Raw genomic sequence first — 23,999 nt, forward strand, 5'->3', positions numbered from 1 at the left:
ATTTCAAGAAAATTAAACGAGCCGAATTAATTTTAGTTAAAGTGCTGGGTACCACCTTAAGTGTTATATCCCGGTTTAGCATCTGGCGGATTTTTATAAATAATTTTCATAACAGTATATACATTTATCGGAAAAGACAATTTTAACAAAATCCCGAGTTTGTTTATTTCACGCTAATGTCAAGTTATCTCATGCACAGTATATTCGTATGACGACGTACTATGCTCTAAAACAAAATCAAACCACAAGACAGTCATTCAAACAATTTAATGACTTCATTTCAGCTTGATGAATTTATTTTTACAAAATCGTCGAATGTAATTAAAGTTTTAACGCAACTATAAAGCACAATTTACAAAATGAAAAATCTTAAACATTTTACGCGACAATAAGAGCTTTTGCACATTTGAAAATATTTACTTCCATGCAGCGGGTGTTTTTGCAATAGAATCTAGATCAAAATACTGTAAACCAACTTATTTTCGCGAATACTGTATTCCACCTGTATCGCCAGCTAGTTAGTCAATTTCACGGCGATTTAATTTCGCGATTTTATTATTAACTTGATGTAGTTTGATAGGGAAAGATCAAAGTTATACATTTTCGCGACGATTTAATTTTGCGTTATTCTTCTACTCGCGAAAATCGCGAAAATAAATCGCTCGCGAAATTTAGGTAATTTACAGTAATGATTTATACCAGGGAGACTTATGATTGAAATTTTTAATATATATTCTAAAATACAATGTAAAAAAAAGATCCTTACCTCTCCACGCGCATTATTGAATATATCTTATGGAATATTTCAAGCGAAAACCATGAGTGTTCACATTATAATTTTGACATTTAAGATAATTGTCAATTATCTGGGTGAAAACCGATTATTTCTTTTTTAAGTGTAAAATTTTTGGATGACGCACGATGATGATTATTTGATTAAACAACATGAATCCGATTAGAAGTTCATTGTTCTTTCAATCTTACGAAACAAAAACCCGATATATTTCTGCCTTTTTTTTTATTATACTAATTACTTATTACTGTTCATATAGGAATATACTGAGACGATTATCCTGGATAGTCAGTATTCATTCGGACAGACAAACAAACAAGTGAATTCGCAATCTTACCATAGTAACATCTAATCAGGGTAATAACAACAGTCACGAATAATAATTAAAAATATACTTTCACAAAACCTCCAATGAAAGTAAATATTATCTGTAGCAATGGTAAACTTTATGACTGTTCAATGATCTTGTATTGATAATCTGAAGTGTATAATTAATCACTGATATTTTTTTTGTCTGTAATAAGATTGAACCGACGCATGTGATATGTAAATCAATCCATTCTTTCCACTAATATCGTATCTTTACATTATAAGTATTACGTAGTTGATCAATTGTAGAGAGTTAAGTGAAGTATGTTTTGTCTGATCAATCTAGTCTACCTTCTTGACAAGGCATTGTACAATGCATTCGCTTATACTGCCATTTCAAACATCAAAAACCGCTTCGGTGGTTATGTGGTAAATGCACACTTCGAGTGCGGGGAACCTCGTCCATCTCAAACCAGATACCTGAAAGTTGATGTATGCTCCTCCTTAGCTAAGCACGTGGCATTAAGAATAAAGAATAAAGACGTGTCGGCTACATATAGTGAACATATTGTTTTTGTAAAGAATGATATGTCTTCCTGTCGTGTACAATCTTAGAAACAAGCATATTAAAAATCCGAGTTAGAGCGTTAGTCTTGTAAAAAGCAAGGTTTATATTTCGCATCACAAAATTATTATCTCGTCTTAAATAGAATCCCACAACTGCTACTTTATAACGCCAAACCGTTGATTGAGACTCGATATCATAAATTTAGAAAGAAGGATTATTTATTATCTATCACATGTATGCATAACTCATTTCATATCAAAGTCACACCGTGGCCTTATAAATTTAATAAAAACGTTGACATCACGACAAATTGAAGACAATCCTTGCTACTGTTTTGACAGACTTATTTAATGGATGCCTATCATGTGAACACTACGTAATACTATTAGAACTGGAGAACACATCTGTGGTTAAATATCAACAGCTTATTTATTTGGCCTCTCACTAGTACTGCTGATATCAATAAAATGAACGATAAAAAAGGAGTGTTGTTTCTTTTTAAAAAAACATATTTTTCGGAAGAAATTATTGTCTAATTTGCTGTAGTTTTCTTTGTAGCAGCATTATTTGATCTTGCTTTCCAAATATTGTGTCGTTATTTTATTTTCACAAGTAGGCAACCTGATTATGACTGCAAGTGAGACAAAGTATAACGATGTCATCTCCTATAGATCACCTTAAAACGTATTTTGTACAGTCTTAATAAAAAGCCCAAAAACTTAGTTGTTAATATGTTGATATCTTCACTCTACAGGTTTACTTTTACAAGGTTTTTTTTTCGGCATTTGACCTTAAAGCGAAAGACCTAGGGAGGCAAATATTGAGCATCGATGACACGTGAACCTGATTTAATTTATTCCTCGCCTTGCTCGTCCGAATTAAAAGATTTTTTTTTATTCAATTGGTTATAAACAGGACAAAAAAAAAACAGAAATAGGATTAGTTACTTGTAGTAACAAATCCATAAAGCAAATGGAAAAAGCTAATTTCAAAAAAAGGCAAATGCCTGTTACCGTCGGTCGAATTTTTATTAGAGTCCTTCTGATTCATGACAATTTTCATCATTTGTTTTGCGTTTAAAATATACATGTAACATACAACTGTAAATAGCAAGATTTGTTCAACAAACAAGATCTTCAAATATTTCAAATTGTAAAGAAATCGTTAGATAGACTATTGAAAGGACTGATTGCCCTAAGATGACGAATTTTACTCATATTCTTTTTCTTAAGAATTATTTTCTAGTTCAAAATGCAAGTGAGTGCCCATTGTTAAGATGCACATAAACCTAATTGAGAGAATTAAATTATTTTGCTTCTGTAGATTAGCATTTGAATTTTTCCCCCAAATATAATTGTTATCTAGTGGAAATGCGGTGTCGTATTTTTAAGCTTAGAAATAAAATAACTGATTATATATATTTTATGTGTTCATTTACATTTTATAGTTGTTCATATACATGATATAGTAGGTTAACCAAATGCACAAAAGTTTACTGTTTAACTCTTTATAAACTGTTTTGGTTATATAATCGTTCTGTGCATAATCTGTAAGATGCACTGCAGATGACAGCCTTGTTATCTTCATGGATTGACCTATGCAAGCAAATATAAGGCAAGTTCATGACAAAATGGATGGATAAATATACACTATTGAATGATCCATGTGGTCAAGGTGCGCGATAGGCTAGGAAGGATTTGCCAAAATGAAAATGTAAAAGGACAGAAGAACACGCTGTTTTCAATGACAATATCTATCTCAATTTGTATCAGTGCCTTTCAATATATAAAGGCAACAGTTGTATACCGATGTTCAACACTAATATAAGTGTTTGTTCTCAATTTATTTTAACAGCGTGTAAAGTACATGTAAGTTAACTAATCAATAATTGCTATAAAAGCAATTTTATTTGACGTTAAATATGAGTATGCAAATGTTAGTTTTACACTGAAAATGCCTGTAAAATAAAACACATAATTCATTTCTATTTATTTATTGATTGTTTCTGTTGAATATAACGGATTATTCGTCTTTTATTTGTCAGACACACCAATGGTCATGATTTATTCTCTTTTAATCTGAAAAAATATACAAAATTTTGTTATATTGATATTAAATTTTAAACTTACTAAATAATAAACTCATCATTCTGAGTGCGCGTTTTGTAAAGAAAAGATTAATGAGTGACATTCTAATGAAGATCTTTCAACGTTTAAAAAGAGAACAAAGTTCCCCGAGAGTAAACAACAGGATTGGAGCATGCTATGGTAATCTATATTAGGTTTGTTATACTGCTGCTTTGAGCTGTTTTGTTTTTTGTGTGTTTGAATGCCCCTTTGGTATTGTTAGCATCTCTTTTACTTTAAGTGTGCGTTATCAACCTTGAACAAACTGGGCGTGATTACATAAGTTTTATTCAAAGAGTAAAATGTAAGACACTTTAGAATTGCTCTAACTAAGTAAGTTTTAGATTAAAAAAAAACAAAATGACAGTTCAACAGCATATTGATTCATAGTTTCTCACGAAAAGTATAAATGTAGATTCGTCCGTTACGTTTAAGTGTCGAAAAAACCAATATCGTTTGTTTATAGTATAAATTTCTCATTTCTATAAACTTTTCATACATTGTAGGTGTCAGGATTAAATTATTGTTTATCAGACTTGTCTGTCTTAGAAAATGAATTAATTGGCCTTTGTTAGTCTTGAATGATTTTTAATTCTAGTTCATTTATATGTTTTGAGTTTGGTATGACGTCCATTTTCCCTTAACACATTGTACACATTTTTTATAGGAGCCAACTGAAGCCAGCCGTCTGGGATTTTCTTGTTGTTTTGTAGACCCATTAGGGAATTTCAGCTGTTTTTGCCTCTTTTTATGTTGTTGTTTTTTCTCTTGCAGATTCCCAATTTCATTCTAAATTTGGATATTATTTTATATGTCGACGTTTGACCTGATATTATGGGTTTATGAAAGCCATTTTGAATTAGTGTGTGTTCTAGAATTGTTAGTAACTATTATCTTGTATCTAATTTGACTTATGTCAAAATTCCAGTTTTGTTTTGCAGCAAAGCTAACCAATGAAACAAAACCATTTATAGTTTGATATTACCTTAGAATACTTTACAGCACTCTATCATACTGCAATTAATGTTACATTACCGTTAGTTTCTCACCTGAACAAGTATCTGGAGATTCATCAGAATTGTCCATACAGTCCAGGAAAGTATTGCATATACTTGCTTTATCAATACACTGGATACCATCCTGACATTTGACCTTCCCCTCTCCACATTCATAGGCTGAATAACAATCAATAATAATCTTAGATTGTAATTTTTTGTCAGAAAATAAAAATATAATGCTACGTATAACAGGGAAGAAAAATATACCAGATGGATATTCAAATTCGAAAATAACTTTACAACGCCATGGCTACAAATGGGACAGCCGCAGTGTTTGTATTAATGATTTCACTATATACGCCCAACCAAGTAGCATTTTGTTTTTATGTCCGTCCGTCCCTGCGTCCGTCTCTACCGCTTCAGGTTTAAGTTTTCGATTAAGATCATTTAAATACACAAGTTTCTTATGATATGATCGTTCTCGTTTTATGCCAGATTAGAGTTTTGACCCTTCTTTTACGGTCTAATGAATATTGTAAATGGAAGTGCTCGTTTTGGATTCGCTCACTATGTAAACCATTTTATATTATTTTTAACTATATAATTTCGTACCTAAACAGAAATCCGGGAATTCATCAGATCTGTCATTACAGTAGAGGAAATCATCGCATACACTTTCTTTATCAATACACTGGATATCGTCCTGACATTTGACTCTCCCTTCTCCACAGTCAAAACCTTCAAATTTAACAAATACTATTAAAAATGATAATAATGAAATGTTATTTTTGTCATTTTTCTTCTTTTCAAGAAGGAACATGTGACATTATATACTTTAGTATAAAACACAATTTAAAATAAAAAGCAATACTTGAAATATCGACCAAATCAAAAGGTAATATAACAAATTATTGTGTTAATTGAATTTGATTCTTACAATTGCCACTACTGAATAATTTTTATTCTTTGTATTCACAACTTCTTGGTCGAAGCCACTGCCGTAGGAGTTTTATTCCTCGAGGGTATCACCAGCCCAGTAGTCAGCACTGACGTGTTGACCTGAATTATCATTGATATGGTCATAATTAGGTATGAACTGTTTGCAAAACTTAAAATTTGTGAAGTACTAACTAAAGGCTTTATACCCCAGGAATAGATTCCTTAAGCTGTATTTTCTAAACGTTAAAACAATGATCTTCAACTTCGTACTTTATTTTGCCTTTAACATATTATATTTTATTTGATGGTCCCTGGTGAGTCTTTTGAAGAAGAAACGTGCGTCCAACCAAAAAAGAACGTTTAAGCCGAGTACTTACATATATGATGACTTTATTTACACATCTGATTATTGACAAAATGTATTGGTTTGATAATCCAGAATAATCTGCTGTTCAGAAAGATTTTTTAAAAATAAACAAAAACTTAAATCATGAGAATTCAGAATGTGTGTTAGATGTTCGGACTACTCTGTATTCCCTTCTAGACAATGTAAACTATTTTGCCTCATAACACCAATTTAATTTTTCACATAGGACTTCATAGGACTTATAAAATGTCATTTTTCAAAATTTAAGCAGATTCTCAATTTCTTTTCTTTCTATTTAGAACCCGAATATAACCTATGCATATTTAAGGTAAAAGTCCTTGTAAGCTTTTTCCCGCCATTTTTAATACAATTTAAGGGAGTAGACTTTGGTTCAGGGAAATAACTTTTTAAATCAGTTATGCGTTTGTAAGAGTCAAGTATCATCAGTGTATTTTAAGCATTTACCTGGAACAGATTTGAAATATTCTATGTAACATAGAAGCTTAGAATATATTTATGAAAATGGTTGACACAAACGTACGGATGATTTTAGGTGTAATTTCCCTTAACCTAGGTCTACCTCCTTAAATACATGAAAAGGAGCTCCACGATTATAGATATACATAACGTTTCGTACCATTGCAGAAATGTGCTGATTCATCAGATCCATCGAAGCATCCCTTATCATTCCCATCACAAAGTCGATAATCTTCTATACACTGAAGCCCATCCTGACATTTACTCTTTCCTTCACCACAATTGTAATCTGAATAAACCATGTCATTGGAAAAACATAAGAGATTTTGTCAGAAAATAAACTCAAAACAGAGCTTATGCTTTTTCAATTTTTTTTTATTATTATGTAAATGAAAAATCAATTTGATTCCACTTTCGTAAATTTTTATATGTTAATCATACAGGAATTCGTGTTAACATTTTTAAATTAAAAACGTTACAGTATAAACTTCTGTACAAAATACAGATTGTCAGTTATTAAAATTAAATCATGTGAGAAGTTGCAATAATTAAATGATTTTACTTTGCCTTTTTCAAACATTATTCACAAACGTGTCCTTTATCGAGAAAATCATATAAAGCTGTTAAAGGCATATAATACGCGTGTTTAATGTGTCGATAATTAGAATCACATTTATTTTCAACTGTGATATATGAATCAGACATTGATAGCCGTACGGTTACGTGTAATTAAGTGCATCCATTTTACTGACAAAACAAAAAAAGTTAAATTTGGTCACGGCTTATAATGAAAATGACAGTAGTATACCGCAGTTGGAATGTCATAAATCGACTTCAAATTTGAGAAAACAAATCCGGGTTTCCAACTAAAAAGTAAAATCACAAAAATACTGCACTCAGAGGAAAATCAATTTGGAAAGTCCATAATCACATGGCAAAATCAAAAAACAAAACGCATCAAAAACGAATGGACAAGAACTGTCATATTCCTGACTTGGTACAGGCATTTTCAAATGTAGAAAATGGTGGATTAAACCTGGTTCTATAGCGCTAACCCTCTCACTTTAATAACAGTCTCATCAAATTCCGTTACATTTACATGATGCGTTAAATAAAGTCACAATCAATAAAATAGTCAAAATATGGGAACATCAGTCATCATCGTATAACAATTTAACAGGACACAACAACATCTACTATCTACGAACACATGGATTGATTTAAGTGTCTGACGTCAGAAAAATTATATACGTCACATAAATTTGTCGTTCAATGTGCTAAAACCGAGGTAAACACATCAACTATAACAGAAATACAACGAGACAACAGTAACACTGAAGTGCAACAACAACAAAAAAACGATAATGCAGCACACACAGAAACGAACTATAAAAAAAACCAACTGTAATTTTCCTACTTTGCGCATGAAAAGTATGTTATGAAATTGTTTTTATACACCAAAGATTGAGTTATTTGTTATTTTGTAATCAAAGAGTTAAGGTTAAACTCCTGATTTTAAATAATTATGTAATTTTTTTATAATTTGTATGAAAAATAGGAAAGTATCTACACAGTAAAATGTAAAAATCCAAAAATATTGAATAAAATTGAGAATTGAAATGGGGAATGTGTCAAAGAGACAACAACCCGACCAAATAAAAAAACAACAGCAGAAGGTCACCAACAGGTCTTCAATGTAGCGAGAAATTCCCGCACCCGGAGGAGTCCTTCAGCTGGCCGCTTTACAAATATATACCAGTTCAGTGATAATGAACGCCATACTAATTTCCAAATTGTACCATCGTGTTCTATTTGTGAAGTTGATACGGAATATTTATCAACAAGGTCTAAGTATCTTTCGATGATCATTTTAAGAAAAAGAAAGAGACGTACTACGACATAATCTGGTATAAACTTTCTGCACCGAAAATTGTGACCTTTTACAAAACCTGAAGAGCACTGTAAATGAAAAGTTTTGAAATCCAAATAAGTTTGGAAATGCATATTCCATATACAGGTTAAGTTGGTATATTGCTACTGTGGGGGGAAAAATTTTTAATTTCAAAATAAAAATCATGTTTTTTTTTTATTCGAGCGCCACTGATGAGTCTATTATAGACTAAACGCGAGTCTAGCGTAAACACAAAATTTAATCCTGGTTTCCATAATGAGGTTATTGTCATTATTGCTGAGATGAACGTGTATGTTAAATTTGAAGTATAAGTCTAAAAATAGTTCGCAGAAACCCGTATCTGAAGGAATTACGATTTATATGAGATAAAAAAAGAGATATATCGACCACACGAGCCGCACAGTTCGTTTCCATTGGAATGTCGACAATTTGTTGAAAAAGTACAACCTCTAAATTCATGCCAATAAGACACTCTGGCATGCTGATCACTTGTTACATTACCAGTACCTTTGCATACTGCTGGGTCTTCATCAGAATCATCGGGACAGTCGCTAACCCCATTACAAATGTTTTCTTCTAAAATACACGTGGAATTATCTGTACATTTTGTCCGTCCGAGATCGCAAGACCATTCTGTAATACAAAACTACGTCTGTTAAATCCATCCAACGATTCAAATAACACGTAGAAAAATAACAAGAATACAATTTGTATATCCTTTCACACCAATAAATGCATTTTTTTTTTACCTCGGTTAAAGAGACACTAGCTACGAGATATACACAATCTAATATTTAAAGTTTTTCCCAATCATTATTGAAATGCAACTTGTGAAATACTAATTGGCTTTTAGCAGCCAGCATGGTTCAATTTTGTCAAAATAAGCTAAAACATTGATTATGAATTATTCACTTCCAAGTGAATAATTCGACCCCATTGAATCTGTACTCATGTTAACTTCAATTTAACCCCTTAGCTTGCGATGGATAAAAGGTGAATTGTATATGTAAAGTTATTTAAAGGAAAGTAATGTCTAACAAAGGTTAATTATTTGATTGACTGGTTCGATCTACGAAAATCATTCTTATAAGGTAAAAACGATGATAAACATTTGTTTTTTCATCGATAACATAAAATTTAATCGACCTAGAAAAATCCAACAGCACAAGTTTGCTAATCTATTAATATCGAAATTTATGTTAACATCGCTTATATGAACATCATACGACTTTAGATGTCACCTCGATGATTAATTAGATGGCGTCTTGACGACTAAATAAATAAAGGCAACAGTAGTATACCGCTGTTCAAAACTCATAAATCCATGGACAAAAAACAAAATCGGGGCAACAAACCAAAACCGAGGGAAACGCATCATATACAAGAGGAGAACAACGACACAACACCGAAACGCAACAGCAGACAGAAACGGACCAAGCAACAGACAATCGCCACGAGAATAACAAATATAACATCAAAACCAAATACATGAATATGGGATAGACAAGTACCGTGCCACGTCTTATCTCAAAAATAAGAGAAAACAGAAACGACTCAACGTTAAAATGCAACACACACACAGAAACGAACAATATTATAACAATGGCCATCTTCCTGACTTGGTACAGGACACTTTTAAAGGGGAATAAAAGTGGTGGGTTGAACCTGGTTTTAAGGCATGCCAAACCTCGCACTTTAATGGCACAGTTAAATATAACATTGAAATGAAAACAAAATATTACAGGACTACAATACAAATAAAAGCAGAACATATTAGACAAAGAAAAGCATGATTAATAGATAACAAAAAGCATCAGGTTTAAAATTCAATACGCCAAAAACGCGTCTAGTCCACACGAGACTCACCAGTGACGAAAAAAATACAAAATTGTACAGCACTGAAGATCAAAAGTTGAAAAGGTTTTGTATGCCCAGGATAAGAACATTCATATTATATAAAACAATTCACACTATTGCAAACAGTAAATTTTAACAAATGAATATGAAAGAGATATACATAATGAAACTGAAGTAAAAACTAATTACAGAAAACTAAACCCGAATACATAACGCCCAGATCGAAAGTGAAAAAAGTACAAAGTTGTACAGCACTGAAGATCAAAAGTTGAAAAGGTTTTGCTAAATACGGCATTGTATTATGCCCGGGATAAGAACACTATTATATAGAACGATTCATGCTATTGCAAACAGTAAATTTTAACAAATGAATGTGAAAGATATATTCATACTTTTTTGTCATGATACATGATTTCTTAAATAATTATATTGGTGTTTAAATAGCTTAAAGTAACACACGAAACATAGCTAAGCATTTGCATGCCAATGCCCTGTTTTAATGATTCTCTTAGACTTTTAATAGCTTAAAAAAAATGTTTTACATTGTTATAAATCAAATATGAGAATTTGATTGAAATCGGTGAACATGAATTTGACAGGTAGTGCCCCTTTATACATGTTTTGACAGGTAGTGCCCCTTTGTACATGTTACATATTTATCCGTATTGGAGATTTAAAGTAAATAAAACGGTTGAAAATACTAACAATATAGCCGAGAATCAACCCCTAGTTATCGTTAAAGGTGTTTGTACACTATGATTCAAGCATTTATTAGGGTGATAAGACTCTGTAAAAATAAATTAAATATTATTTTATATAAAAAACATTGAGTTATCCCTCGCCCTGCTCGTCCGAATTTAAAATAATTTATTCAATGAGATATAAACCAATCAAACACCGGAATATGATTATTTGTCATTATTTACAGTTCATTTGCATTGACTTTGCCTAAACTATATATATATATACATGTAGGGTAATATTTCAATAATTGTGATCAAGCAGTGACAATTGTATATTCTAACAAATATCGTTGGATTCATACTTTTTTGTCATGATACATGATTTCTTAAATAATTATATTGGTGTTTAAATAGCTTAAAGTAACTGCAAGAACTCTTAAATTTGCATTGGTACTCGTACTAAAAAAAAAGAAACACCTATCCTCTACAGAGTTGACAGAGAAGAATGCATATGACTGATGAAAAATTTCCATTTCTATTAGATACAATATTATAATCGTCTGACGTATAAATAGAGCCGAAAAATACAAAATGGACATTCAAATTCGAAAAGTCGCTGAAATTAACATTAAACCTCATGACTAAGAAAGAAAGGAAAATATAAATAAAAAATCAATCATTTACAAAATTTAAAAGCTTATACGTTGTGTGTTAATTATTTCCTACTACAATTTGTAAACAAGATCCTTGAAGTTTAACATATCGTTTTGATGTTTTCTTTACTTTTTTTTCTTCTTTTTTAAGAATTTCCATTTTTGTATATTAAAAAATCCTCCTGTCCATTACATTGTCTAAAATATTATTACATTTGCGCGACAGTGGCTTTCGAATCGTTGATATGTTTTTACGGGTTGAAAAAATTTCCATAACAGACTGATTTGTTAGAAAGTAGAATTGGCATATTGTCTAATTGACTATAAAACATCGGTTTTTATTTTCTATATTTCAATTTTTTGAATAAAGACATATTATTATTGATCACTGTCTTATATTCGAAACTGAATTACTCTTTTGACATTCCTGTTCTCATATAAAAAGGTAAATTATCATAAGAAATATTTTGGGGTAGATGTTTCTTGCAAAAGCTGTTTCTTAAGACCGTTGTACACGTAAGCTCAAATATTCAATTCTATAGTCAATTAAAAATTATAATTAAGATTCACATAAATTAATTTTTCCATTTAACAAACCTCTACACATTTCTGCTTCCTCGTCAGAACCATCGGAACATTGTGTGCTTCCATCACAAAAGTATTCACTGCCAACACATTGTACACCATTTTTACACTTCACATAGTTTTCCGTACAAGAAAAAGCTAAAACAATTTTGTTTAGTCATATATTTTCTGATATACATAATTTGAAAACCAATTTTGGTCTAAACAGTTTTTGAAATAATGCCAATAAAGTATTTAGTTATTTTCAGTGAATTTTGCAGATTTATTCACGGCAGTTAAGTCAGTGATGTTCAGATTATTCTCTTCCACACAAATATATCTATTAAGTTTATTCCCAAACAGGAGATTTGTGTTATGTACGCATCAGGTCATACAGAATTTACTTAAAAGCGGATGAACATTAATGAAAAAATTACAATTCTTTTTCCCTAAAAAAATGATACCATACGCCTTTCGTTATACATTTGTTAGTTTTTATTGGGATTAAGATTATAGCACAAGGTAGAGATCAGTTTCAGTATTGTTGACATTTTTAGGTATTTTTTCTTGGTTTGTCAATATAAAGTAATTTCCTACAGCATTATACTGTTAACTGAGTTTGTAATCACATAAGCAACACGACGGGCGCAACATGCGGAGGAGATTCTGCTTATCCGTCAGGAGCACATAAAATATCCTCCATCTTTGGTTGGGTTTGTGTTGCTTAGTCCTTAGGTATTTTTTTGTTGTGTCTTGTATACTACTATTAATTTGTCTTTTGTCTTTTTCTTTTTTACCATGGCGTTGCCAGTTTATTTCCGATCTTTGAGTGTTACTGTCCCTCTGGTATCTTTCGCCCCTGTTTTATACCGCTATTATTATTAGACTATTTACCGGATTTGTTATCACATAAGCAACATGACGGGTGCCACATGTGGAGTAGGATTTTCTTACCCTTCCGGAGCACCTGATATCACCCCTAGTTTTTGGTTGGGTTCGTGTTGTTTATTCTTTAGTTTTCTATGTTGTGTCATGTGTACTATTGTTTGTCTGTTTGTCTTTTTCATTTTTAGCCATGGCTTTGTCAGTTTGTTTTAGATTTATGAGTTTGACTGTCCCTTTGCTATCTTTCGTCCCTCTTTTATACACATGAGAGGTTGATGATGTCATAGAACTATGTTTAATCTACCATGATGATCTTCACAAAAATTCCTGTACCAAGACAGGAATATAACACTTGTTATCCATTCGTTTGATGTATGTTTGAGCGTTTTAATTTGCCATTTGATGTCATACTTTCCGTTTTAAATTTTAATTGGTGCTCTGTATTCTTCAATATTTTACTATCTTAGCCACATGCATATGGTTATTGTTTTGGCACATAATTCTACAAATTTTGTTTTTCAACTTAAAACAAATATTATGGCTGCTATGTATACTGTTATGTTAAGACCGCATGATTTTGTTCTCACAATTTGTCAAAAGAGTATCAAATTCGTGTTACAATGTACATTTAACGATTTATGCTACTTTTGAAGGAAATAAATACAAATGAACCTCGAATGCTTTAGACTAAGAACAGTTCAACCCAATATTTTTTTTTGGTAAGATATAAAAGACATTTATATTTAAAAATAAATGAATCTGAATTCATACTTTTAAGTACTATCTTGATTTTAGTTTTATTTTGACCAATGGATTTGTTTTACGATTAATATGTTTATCAGGATATCTAGAATAAATATACTTAAACAATAGCGATGTCTAATTAACTTTGCATTTTACTACAATCAGAGAATGATGTTTTTTGAAATTTACAATTTTACAGACCCTTTTTTCTACATTTTTAATTATACCAATATTTTACAAGTTCTGGAACGAATCTGAATCTGATACCGATATCAAATGTATATGTCACATGTAGATTGCAGCTGTTACCTGTTACCGTCTGAAGTACAATAATAATATAATAACTTTCATTCAGTCACAGACATGCGATGGGTGTGTTCTTGAAAAAACCCGGTAAAAAACAATTATTTGCATGTTAGTTCGAACATTCAATGCTTTAAGCAATATTAATTACTTATAATTTCACTTAAATAAATGTTCCATTTCAACAAACCTTTACACATTTCTGGCTCCTCGTCCGAGTTATCTTGACAGTCTTGGTATGCATCACAAAAAGAGAAACTGGGAACACATTTTACGCCATCTTTACACTTCCTGTAATTCTCCGTACAGGAATAAGCTAAAACAATATTTTTAGTCTTAGAATCCTAAGAATAATACCAAAGTCAGTTATTTTCATTCTTTCTGTTAAGTTTTTTCAGACTGTTCAGTAGTTATCATTCTCTAGTATATATCAACATCGCTCATCGATTCGCCCGTGTATGTAACAATGTTTTGGATTTTAACGAGAGAAATTTATGCATTACTGAAAAAATTATTACACCAGGGTTTTCGATATCACAAACTAGTCAAAACATTTACTAAATTTTATCATCGGTATGAAGACATCATTCGTAAATATAGCTCAACATGCAGACTTCTTATACGTTCAGGTATTTCACATCCAATTTTTTATGGAAGTATTCTTTATAAAGCACAAAGGTGTCAGTATTTACCTCAGAAACTTACAAAACCTTTGAATAGACTTATTAAGAAGGGATATATTTACGATACTGTTGTCAAGTCGTTAAAGATTGTATATTTTGGCGTTAATATTGAGTCACTGATAAGGTCTTTGCGTCGGAACTAAACACATTTATTCTAAAAACAGTTGTTGGCATGACACGGGTTATGTTCTTCTCATATATGTTATGATGGTATGATACTAAACCCCTAACGGGAAAGATTGTGCCTGATGTTCATATGATGAAATCATAATCTTTCAGTCAGTTTAGTTGAAGTCTGGAGCTGGCATGTCAGTTATCTGCTAGTAGTCTGTTGTTATTTATGTATTATTGCCATTTTGTTTATTTTCTTTGGTTACATCTTCTGACATCAGACTCGGACTTCTCTTGAACTGAATTTCAATGTGCGTATTGTTATGCGTTTACTTTTCTACATCGGTTAGAGGTATAGGGGGAGGGTTGAGATCTCACAAACATGCTTAACCCCGCCGCACTTTTGCGCCTGTCCCAAGTCAGGAGCCTCTGGCCTTTGTTAGTCTTGTATTATTTTTATTCTAGTTTCTTGTGTACAATTTGGAAATTAGTATGGCGTTCATTATCATTGAACTAGTATATATTTGTCTAGGGGCCAGCTGAAGGACGCCTTCGGGTGCGGGAATTTCGAGCTACATTGAAGACCTGTTGGTGACCTTCTGCTGTTGTTTTTTTATTTGGTCTGGTTGTTGTCTTTATGACACATTCCCCATTTTCATTCTCAATTTTATCATAATTTATTGTCTAAAACACGACCAATTAATGAGATATTTCACGTTAGATACCTCATGCTTCCATTCTATTATTTTGGATCATATTTCTGTAAAAGTGCAAGGTTTGGATAGCCACAAAACTAGCTTAAACCCACCATTAATTTCTTAAAATGGTATGTACCAATTCAAGAAAATGTCCATAGTTATAGTATAGTTCATATCTATGTGTGCTACATCTAAGTGTTGTGTTTCTGATGTGTCGTAGTTCTTCTCTTATATTTGAGGCGTTTCCATCAGTTTTAGTTTGTAAAGCGGATAATTTCTTTTAATTGATTTATGAATTTAGAACAGCTGTATACTACTGTTGTCTTTATTTTATTAATAATGAACCGAAAAGAAATCATTCTACACTGCTACTCCTGATAGCAAGTGATCAATATGCTTGAGTTCTCATTTACAATCATACCACATTTTCTGTCTTATATTAGCGAATAAAAGCAAATTATGTTTTTACTATTTCACTTTCGTTAATGATTGAACGAAAAGTAATATACTTTAGATTTTTTTATATATCTCGTAGATAGTGTCCCTTTAATTTTGATATTATTTTCTTTTCGTTTGAAAGCCTGATACGCATCAATCATGCATAATTTATATCTGGCTAAGGGGTTAAATTAAAGTTCACATGCATACGGATCTAATGATGTCGAATTATTAACTTGCAAGTGAATAATTATTCATCGAAGTTTCTGAACTTATTTTTATAAAATTGAACCAAGCTTGCTGCTAATAGCGAATTATCCTTGTTATTATATTACACTTGTCACTTTTAGTGATGATTGATAAAAAAATATAATTTGATATTTGTATGGAATCTCGTTACAAGTAAATACTAGCTAGCTACTTTGATGCATGTTTTCAGTCACAAACCTTTACACATTTCAGGCTCATCGTCAGAACCATCGTCACAGTCGTTTGGATATCCATCACAAAATCTGAGATTGTAAACACATTGTACTCCATCTTTACACTTCATAAAATGTTCTGTACAAGATTTAGCTGAAACATATTCCTAAATCCTAATTTTGTTCATTACAGTTCCTTCACGATCGAACTGCATACTTTTTATCAATAAAGTGGGGTCAGAAATTTAAGTAAATTAGTAGACTTATGTGGACCTACGTTTTACTTAATTTTCGCTTTTTGTATTTGTTTTTCAGTTCAGTATGTTTGTTTTACTTTTGTTTTGCTGTTCTTCATCTGTACACATTAACGAGGATTTCGAATATCCATAAAGCTGCTGAAGTACTGAATCAAAACTATACTTCACAAAGTATTTTCTCTAAAACTTGTATAAGCTTCACAATTCTTGTTTTGACAAATTTATCTTCATAATTTGTAAAAAAATGAGACAAAAAACTAAGGATCAGTGTCAGGTTTTATCTGTAGCATTTTCCAGGATATTTACGGCATTCCTATTAAAACAAACAGCGCATCTCTCTATGCGGACATTTCTTGTCAATTATTGACTTTCGACAATACGTTACATTCATATGAGTGAAAGTCCTTAATTTTGATATTTCATCTGCACTAATAGTTTTATAAAAATGGCGCTTCTATTTGTAAATTTTTTTTTTTTTAAAGTTTTAACATGATCTTTCTTTTTATTTGACTTCTTGCTATTTTGATCACGTGACTCTTGATGTGATTTGGTACTTATGTATCCCGCAATTCGTTTTTTTTTTAAATTTACGTACAGGTGGGTCTTTATTGCTTTTGAAAACAATTATGACTTATATAGATATAGGAAGATGTGGTGTGAGTGCCAATGAGACAACTCTCCATCCAAATAGCAATTAAAAAAAGTAAATTATTATAGGTCCAGGTATGGCCTTCAGCACGGAGCCGTGGTTCACAACGAACAACAAGCTATACAGGACCCCAAATTTACTACTGTTAAACCATTCAAACGGGAAAACCAACGGTCTATTGTTTATAAAAAACAAATTAAAAAAAATCGGAAAATAAATTGTTGATGCGTAATGCAATACAGATTAATATGTTCTGACGATTGTATAACATCGTGTATGCAGGTAAATTAAGATAAATAAAACGGTGTTGTATAGATTAATTAAAGATGTTCAGTCACCGCTATAAATATAAAATACACCTGTATGTTTTATACCGTAGTATCTGCGAGCATTGTTTGAAATGATAAACATTGATCTTATAAACGTTTTTATAACACTATAAATGTTGTTATTGATCAGCTGATAACAGTTCTATGCTATGTATAGTTGACGTAATTGATGTAAAAACACTGATTGCGAATAAAAGTACATTTTCCTAGCTATAAGTTATGTCCAAGTCTCGTGTCTAGAAGATCGAATAGTGTTACATATTGTCATACAATGTGCGTTTTGAATCTCTTAATTTTTCATATTTTGGGAAAATGTGTTTGTAGCGGATTTATTAGATAAGAAATGAAGTTAAAAGTGAATACAATACTATACCACGTGTACAACTGATTGCAAGGAAAATAAGGACACCTGCTATAGCATAAGAACGATCCATGGTGCTGTAAATCATGATTAAATATGATGAAATATTAGAATAAATTATACTAGGTTAATAGTGTACTTTTGTGGTTTTCGTCAAAAACATACACGTATTACTTAATTTAAGTCGCCCATATTACCATATTTTTAAACATCAGTTTAGCATTTGGTTATCCAATTTATCAGAACTTGATAGTACATATGATTTTTTTTAAATTACTCGTAATTACATGTATATAATATTCAACTGCCTTAAAAATCTAGTTTGAACATCGCACATCATGTTGATGAGATATTAGATATAAAATAAATGACCATAATTACATTAAATGAGTCTTTTAAGAAAATATATATGTGACCTAGCCATAAAAAAGGATTTATTTGACATTTATAAGGCTGAAATTATAGTAATTAGTCGTGGCAAAGTAACAATTTAGAATCATTTTACATATATTTCACTGGCAACTGCAAAATATGACCAAACGTATGGACAACTTTATGTCTCAATAGAAATGTATATCGATGTTGAAGTTCCAAGGATATATATTTTATTGACTTATGCCTATATCTTTATTTTCTTCTTTCTTGCTTTTAGTGTGAAGTTTATAAACAATAAAATTAAGAATGGATATGGTGAAAACCCGACTAAAGAGCAAAAAAACAGAAGCCATCAATATGTTTTTTAGGTGTAATACCACCTAATCATGGTACTTCCTATTCGGTTGCATACGAAAGTAGGTCTAATAAAAATATTCCCTTGAGTTTTACCGTTGTAGGTAATTAATCCTACATTTTATTGCAGTAAAACTATTTCTGTGTCATAAGCATATGTCTTGGGTATATCAAAATTCCATTATTTTTTATTTGTGATTTCTATAGAAAATTTTGTAATCTTGAGGTTACATGGTGACTTAACCTTGTACACAGATAGAATAAGGAGATAAATTTGATTGGTTAACTTCCAATTATGGTTATTTTCTTATATGCAATGACATGTTATGTGAAACTTTTTCTATAGAACTGGACAGGATAAAACTTTACTCATGCCAAGTATTTCTTTATTTGAAAGAAAGATAAATTCTGCACAATTTTTTGAAAAGTGCAAATTTAACAAAGACTAATAGGGGAAAATCAATGGTGGTATTACACCTCAACAAAGCTATGATATTCTGCACCAGAAGGCACGATTAGTTATGACTCTTTTACAAAAGAGTGTGCTAGTTATTAAAAATGGAGGTCATAATCATCACCAATCCTGCAAATGTTCTGTGGAAAAAATACCATACCAGGCTTACAAAGGCCAGCCGCACAAAATTTACGCAAAATGTTCTGCACAATTACTTGCTACATTCAAAATGTTATTTTGGCGACAGAAGTGGTTCCTCCATTTAACAAACAAAATTGGACTTCGAGTTTGAGTCACATTTAAAGGCAGAGTTCTAGTTGTACAACTTTAAATTTAAGTCACTTCTTAATGTAGAGTTTGAGTAAGATTCGAATTTAAGTCTCAATTAGATTTATTAAGATTTCGAGTTGAAATTTGAGCTATTTATATGTCTTTTTTAGTTCGTAATTAAATTTCCTATCGCAGAACAAGGTCTTTTGCTTCGATAAGAGGACTCCGGAATATGCATACTAAACAAACAATGTGACAGTTTGCAAAACGCAACATAGGAGTTGAAATAAAGTTAGATGTGGTGTGATTGCCAATGAGACAACTTTCCACCAGAGTTAAAATGCAGTTGGTGTAAGAAATCATATATGGGCAACCGTACAGCCTTCAACACTCCGTATAGTCAGCTACAAAAGGCCACCATACACTATCTGAAAACAAATCTGTTATTCAAAAGATTTCAATATGTCGTTTGTTTAATGTGCTTTGTATGGGTATGGCCAAAGTTAAAGCTCAAATTAAGGTTCGAGTGGTTTTTCAGAGTTATTTGGTATGAAAAAGGGGAACGACAAACAAAAATTAGAAATAAAAACGTTACAGTTTTTCGGACATAATTAAGGTATCCCCAAACCACTTGGTCCTGTTTTTTGATCCGAGGTATTCAAAAAGAAGCAGTATTATAATGAATTTGTAAAATAGTCAACGGAACGCTGTATCTTGCCTGGTATTGATGTTTTCAGTGTAAAAGCGTCATATTGATCGGCTGTAAATGCATCGGTAAAAAATGAAAAAAATGAAAACTCTTTTTCTTGATAAAGAGAAAAAAACCTATACAAGTTTTAAAACACATCATTGAAGTAATAAATATATCACGTCAAACCAGTAGGGGCTCGGACTAAGCGACAAAGCATCAGCAATATAAGATAAGAATTCTTCGATTTGTTTTAACGTTAATGATCATTTGAAAATATATACGAAGATCAATTTTTACTTTTATTCAATTGAATTCTCTGATCTACCTCGCACTAATAAAACAAATAAACTTTTTGGAATATCTGTTTCACATGTGACTACGAACATAACCATAGAAGCTTCATCTTCTACTCGAATGTGAACCTCCAAATAAAACCAAATCACTCGGTTTTTAATTTCGTGAATCAAACAACGGGTGCCACACGTTGAGCAGTCTCCTTATCTTTCTAAGGAACCCCAGATCACCCCGATGGATTTGAATTACCTAGTCATACCGATCTTTTGAGTCAGCCAATTGCATCTGTCTTTTAAGCCACTGCAACTTTACCGCAAATGAAAGTTGGGGGCATAGTGTTTAACCTCCCTTTGTCTGTCCGTCCGTCCGTCTTTCCGCCTTTCCGTCCCATTATGGGAATATAGTTATTCTGCATAACTCCTCCAACAGTTTGAAGTTTTCTCTTTACTGTTTATGTGTACATATTTTGAAGGTGCCCTGCATATGGTCAGGGTTTACCTTTTGTTAATATGTGCTATTTTGGGAGAAAATTGAACTTTGTAATTTGTTTTAGGGGGGTATATGCAGCTAAATGAGTGGAGTGCGTGGGCATAACTTTGTCTAGTTTACATTTTTATTCTTGTGTTGTGCTGTTAGACTACTGTTACAGTCCGATGTTCGCTTACATACATGTAATACTCCGCCACGTGCACTTTCTTTATGCACATGCACCAAGGCAGGAGCATGAAGTTCAATTGTTGTCGTTGTATACATATGTGACATATTTGTTTTTTTTGTAAGATAGACCGTCAGTTTTTTCGTTTGATTTTTGTTCCACATAGTGCATGGTGACCTTTTGTAGCTGACTATACGGAGTGTTGAAGACTGTACGGTTGCCTAAATATGATTTTTTTTACCCACTTCATTTTAACTCTGGTGGATATATGTCTTCATCGGCAATTACACCATATCTAACTTTATTGCAACTCCTATGTTGCGTTTTGTATACTTCAACATTGTTTATGTAGTATGCATATCCCGGATCCCTCTTTTTGGAAACCCGAACAAAAGCCCTTGTTCCACGTTAAAAAAAAATCATTACGAACTCAAAAATGCATATAAAATAGCTCGAATTTCAACTCAAAATCTTAATAAATCTAAATTAGAGTAGGGGCATTAAGGCCTAGTTTTGGCCCAAGAAAATAAAATGTTTGATAACCATTTCAAATTGGCACATAATGTTTAGAAATGCATAGGGTCAAGAAATATAAATTAAAAACAGAAAGATTTTTATCTGATGACGTCAGAATTACGTCATAATGTGTACTGTTTTCACAAAAACGATGAAAAATACATAATTTATGCAGTTTTCTATCATTATTTCCATTGAGGACACATCCTGCGCAGCCGAGAAACAACAAAATAATTTAACAGAAGCTTTATTATAACTATTTGCATAATTTCACCAAAAATAAAGTTGTTTCTTGGGTGCGCACATACATTTTCAATCTAAAATATACTTAAAATATGATGTAAAAACAAAGAAAATCACGAAATTTAACAAAATATGCAAATTAGGTCATGATTTGTTGCCATGGTAACTTGTTTGATTTCAAATTTGTTTTGATTTTCTTAGTACCTTATACCTTAGTTAAGTTTTCAGTAATTTAAAAATATGTATGATAACTTTTAAATTTGCAGTTATTTTTGGGCCAAATAAGGGCCTTATTGCCCCTACTCCTTTGATTCTTACTCAAACTCTTCCTCAAGAAGTGACTTAAATTCAAAGTTGTAACTAGAACTCTGCCGTTAAATCTGACTCAAACTCGAAGTCCAACTCGAAACTCAATGCTTACTATAACTTTAATTTTAAACATGACTTGCATTTGAAAACTAACTCAAAGTTTAACTCAAACAGTAACCCGAACTTTAATTTGAACACTAGATGGCCATGGATGTCCACATGCATTCAAGGCACATACAGCATGGAAATCTACCTAAAAAAAAGAACAGGTTTTTCCGATTTGGTCACATGGTTTACCTCAACAAGGTATGGGATAACCACACCAAAAAATGACAGGACCACATCGAGTAATGACAAAACTATATTGAGTAATGACAAAACCATATTGAGTAATGACTAAACTATATCAAGTCAAAATGAAACCATATTAGGTAATATCGAAATATCATTAAGTAATGACTATTCCATATTGAGTTATATTAAAACATCATTACGTAATGTCAAAACCATATTAGGTAAAATCAAATAACATAAAGTAATATCAGAGTTCCGCACAAGACAGCTGTGGCGTTCCATATAGAGCTCCCATGATTATCCTATCAAGTTAAAAGTATTCTGTTCATTTGAAAGTAAACAAATTATTTATAAATATTTTTACATAGATATTCTTAGATAGTTTAAAAAGTAAAATCTCAAAAATATCGAACACATATCTAGAGGGATATGAAATATTTGCAATAGGTAAAATTATTATCAAAGGTTAAAGAATTCAGGAACAGTCAACATAGTTTTAAAATCTTAATCATTATAAACAAAAAACCAATGTGAAACATAGAAACACAACATTGTTCAAGAACTTACCTTTGCAAAGTGAATGTTGTAATGCAGCATGTGGTACTATTGTCAGCAAGTTAAATACAATGTCCAAATTATTTTATATGTTTTTTGACATTAGAAATAATTGGTCAAAATTTATTACTCCTACATGTCCTATTTGTAGAGTTACATAATCAGACAAATATTGGCGAAATTTATTCATTTAAAATGATTAACATATTTAAACATTATTATATCGAAATACCAATAAACTTGAAAATGGAAATTGGGAAGGTGTCACAGACAGAACAACCCAACCATAGAGAATACAACGAAAGTTCACATTAATTTAATTCAACAACACAAAAGTCCAATACATTTTTTTAAAATCTGTTTATTTGTTTAGACCAATGACCTCTTAAAGTAGAAATAGGAACATACATATAGAATTGGCAATGTCTTTTCCTAGAGACACTAGGAGAGACTTCTCTTCTCAAACTACGTGTAAGTCAAAATTTTATAAGAGATAAAAGTGTTTAGAACTTGGTGCCTCATGATCAAAACATGTTCTGCATTGCTTTAATACGAAACATACATCATATCATACGAAAGTACAGTAACACCAATCATGACCCATGTTTCTGCTGTAAGTGGTAATAAACATTACAATGATATTGAAAGACTTTATTATGACACACAAAGAATCCTTTTTGAAAATATTGTTGAAGTATACATTTGATAGATGTTATATAAGTAATTATAGATGGTAATTACAGTGCTTGAAATTGAAAACTTTTTAAGGCTGGGTGGTTAACTTTGTTTGCGACAATACGTAAAAAATGCGTTAAGCTTTTAGTGCCAGTCTTTGTAAGAATCAGGCAATTTAGTTTAAAATC

The 23,999-nt window shown here is 31.6% G+C and overlaps 1 protein-coding gene across 1 annotated transcript; it reads right to left on the reverse strand.

The window, feature by feature from the left end:
- Window positions 1-3,647: 3,647 nt before the first annotated feature.
- On the reverse strand, window positions 3,648-23,218 carry LOC134726904 (low-density lipoprotein receptor-related protein-like). The gene is made up of 10 exons (XM_063591304.1): window positions 23,149-23,218; window positions 18,139-18,203; window positions 16,556-16,684; window positions 14,369-14,494; window positions 12,280-12,405; window positions 8,997-9,122; window positions 6,738-6,866; window positions 5,407-5,532; window positions 4,846-4,971; window positions 3,648-3,748 (listed from the first exon to the last, which is right to left on the reverse strand). Exons 2-10 carry the CDS (start codon window positions 18,197-18,199, stop codon window positions 3,744-3,746), a joined length of 954 nt encoding a protein of 317 aa, XP_063447374.1. The 5' UTR covers window positions 18,200-18,203; window positions 23,149-23,218; the 3' UTR covers window positions 3,648-3,743.
- Window positions 23,219-23,999: the final 781 nt, after the last annotated feature.

This window comes from Mytilus trossulus, chromosome 7 (genome assembly GCF_036588685.1).
Source record: "Mytilus trossulus isolate FHL-02 chromosome 7, PNRI_Mtr1.1.1.hap1, whole genome shotgun sequence".
Classification (NCBI taxonomy): Eukaryota; Metazoa; Mollusca; class Bivalvia; order Mytilida; family Mytilidae; genus Mytilus; species Mytilus trossulus.

Bases quoted from the DNA above. Each gene is read 5' to 3' on its own strand.
- LOC134726904 (XM_063591304.1), bottom strand. From the start codon at position 18,199: ATGGATCGTTCTTATGCTATAGCAGGTGTCCTTATTTTCCTTGCAATC. The intron at 12,406-14,368 runs GTTTGTTGAAAT...AAATTGTTTTAG, and splicing joins GGAGCCAGAAATGTGTAAAG to CTTTTTCTTGTACGGAAAAC. The intron at 6,867-8,996 runs GTACTGGTAATG...TGGTTTATTCAG, and splicing joins AGACCCAGCAGTATGCAAAG to ATTACAATTGTGGTGAAGGA.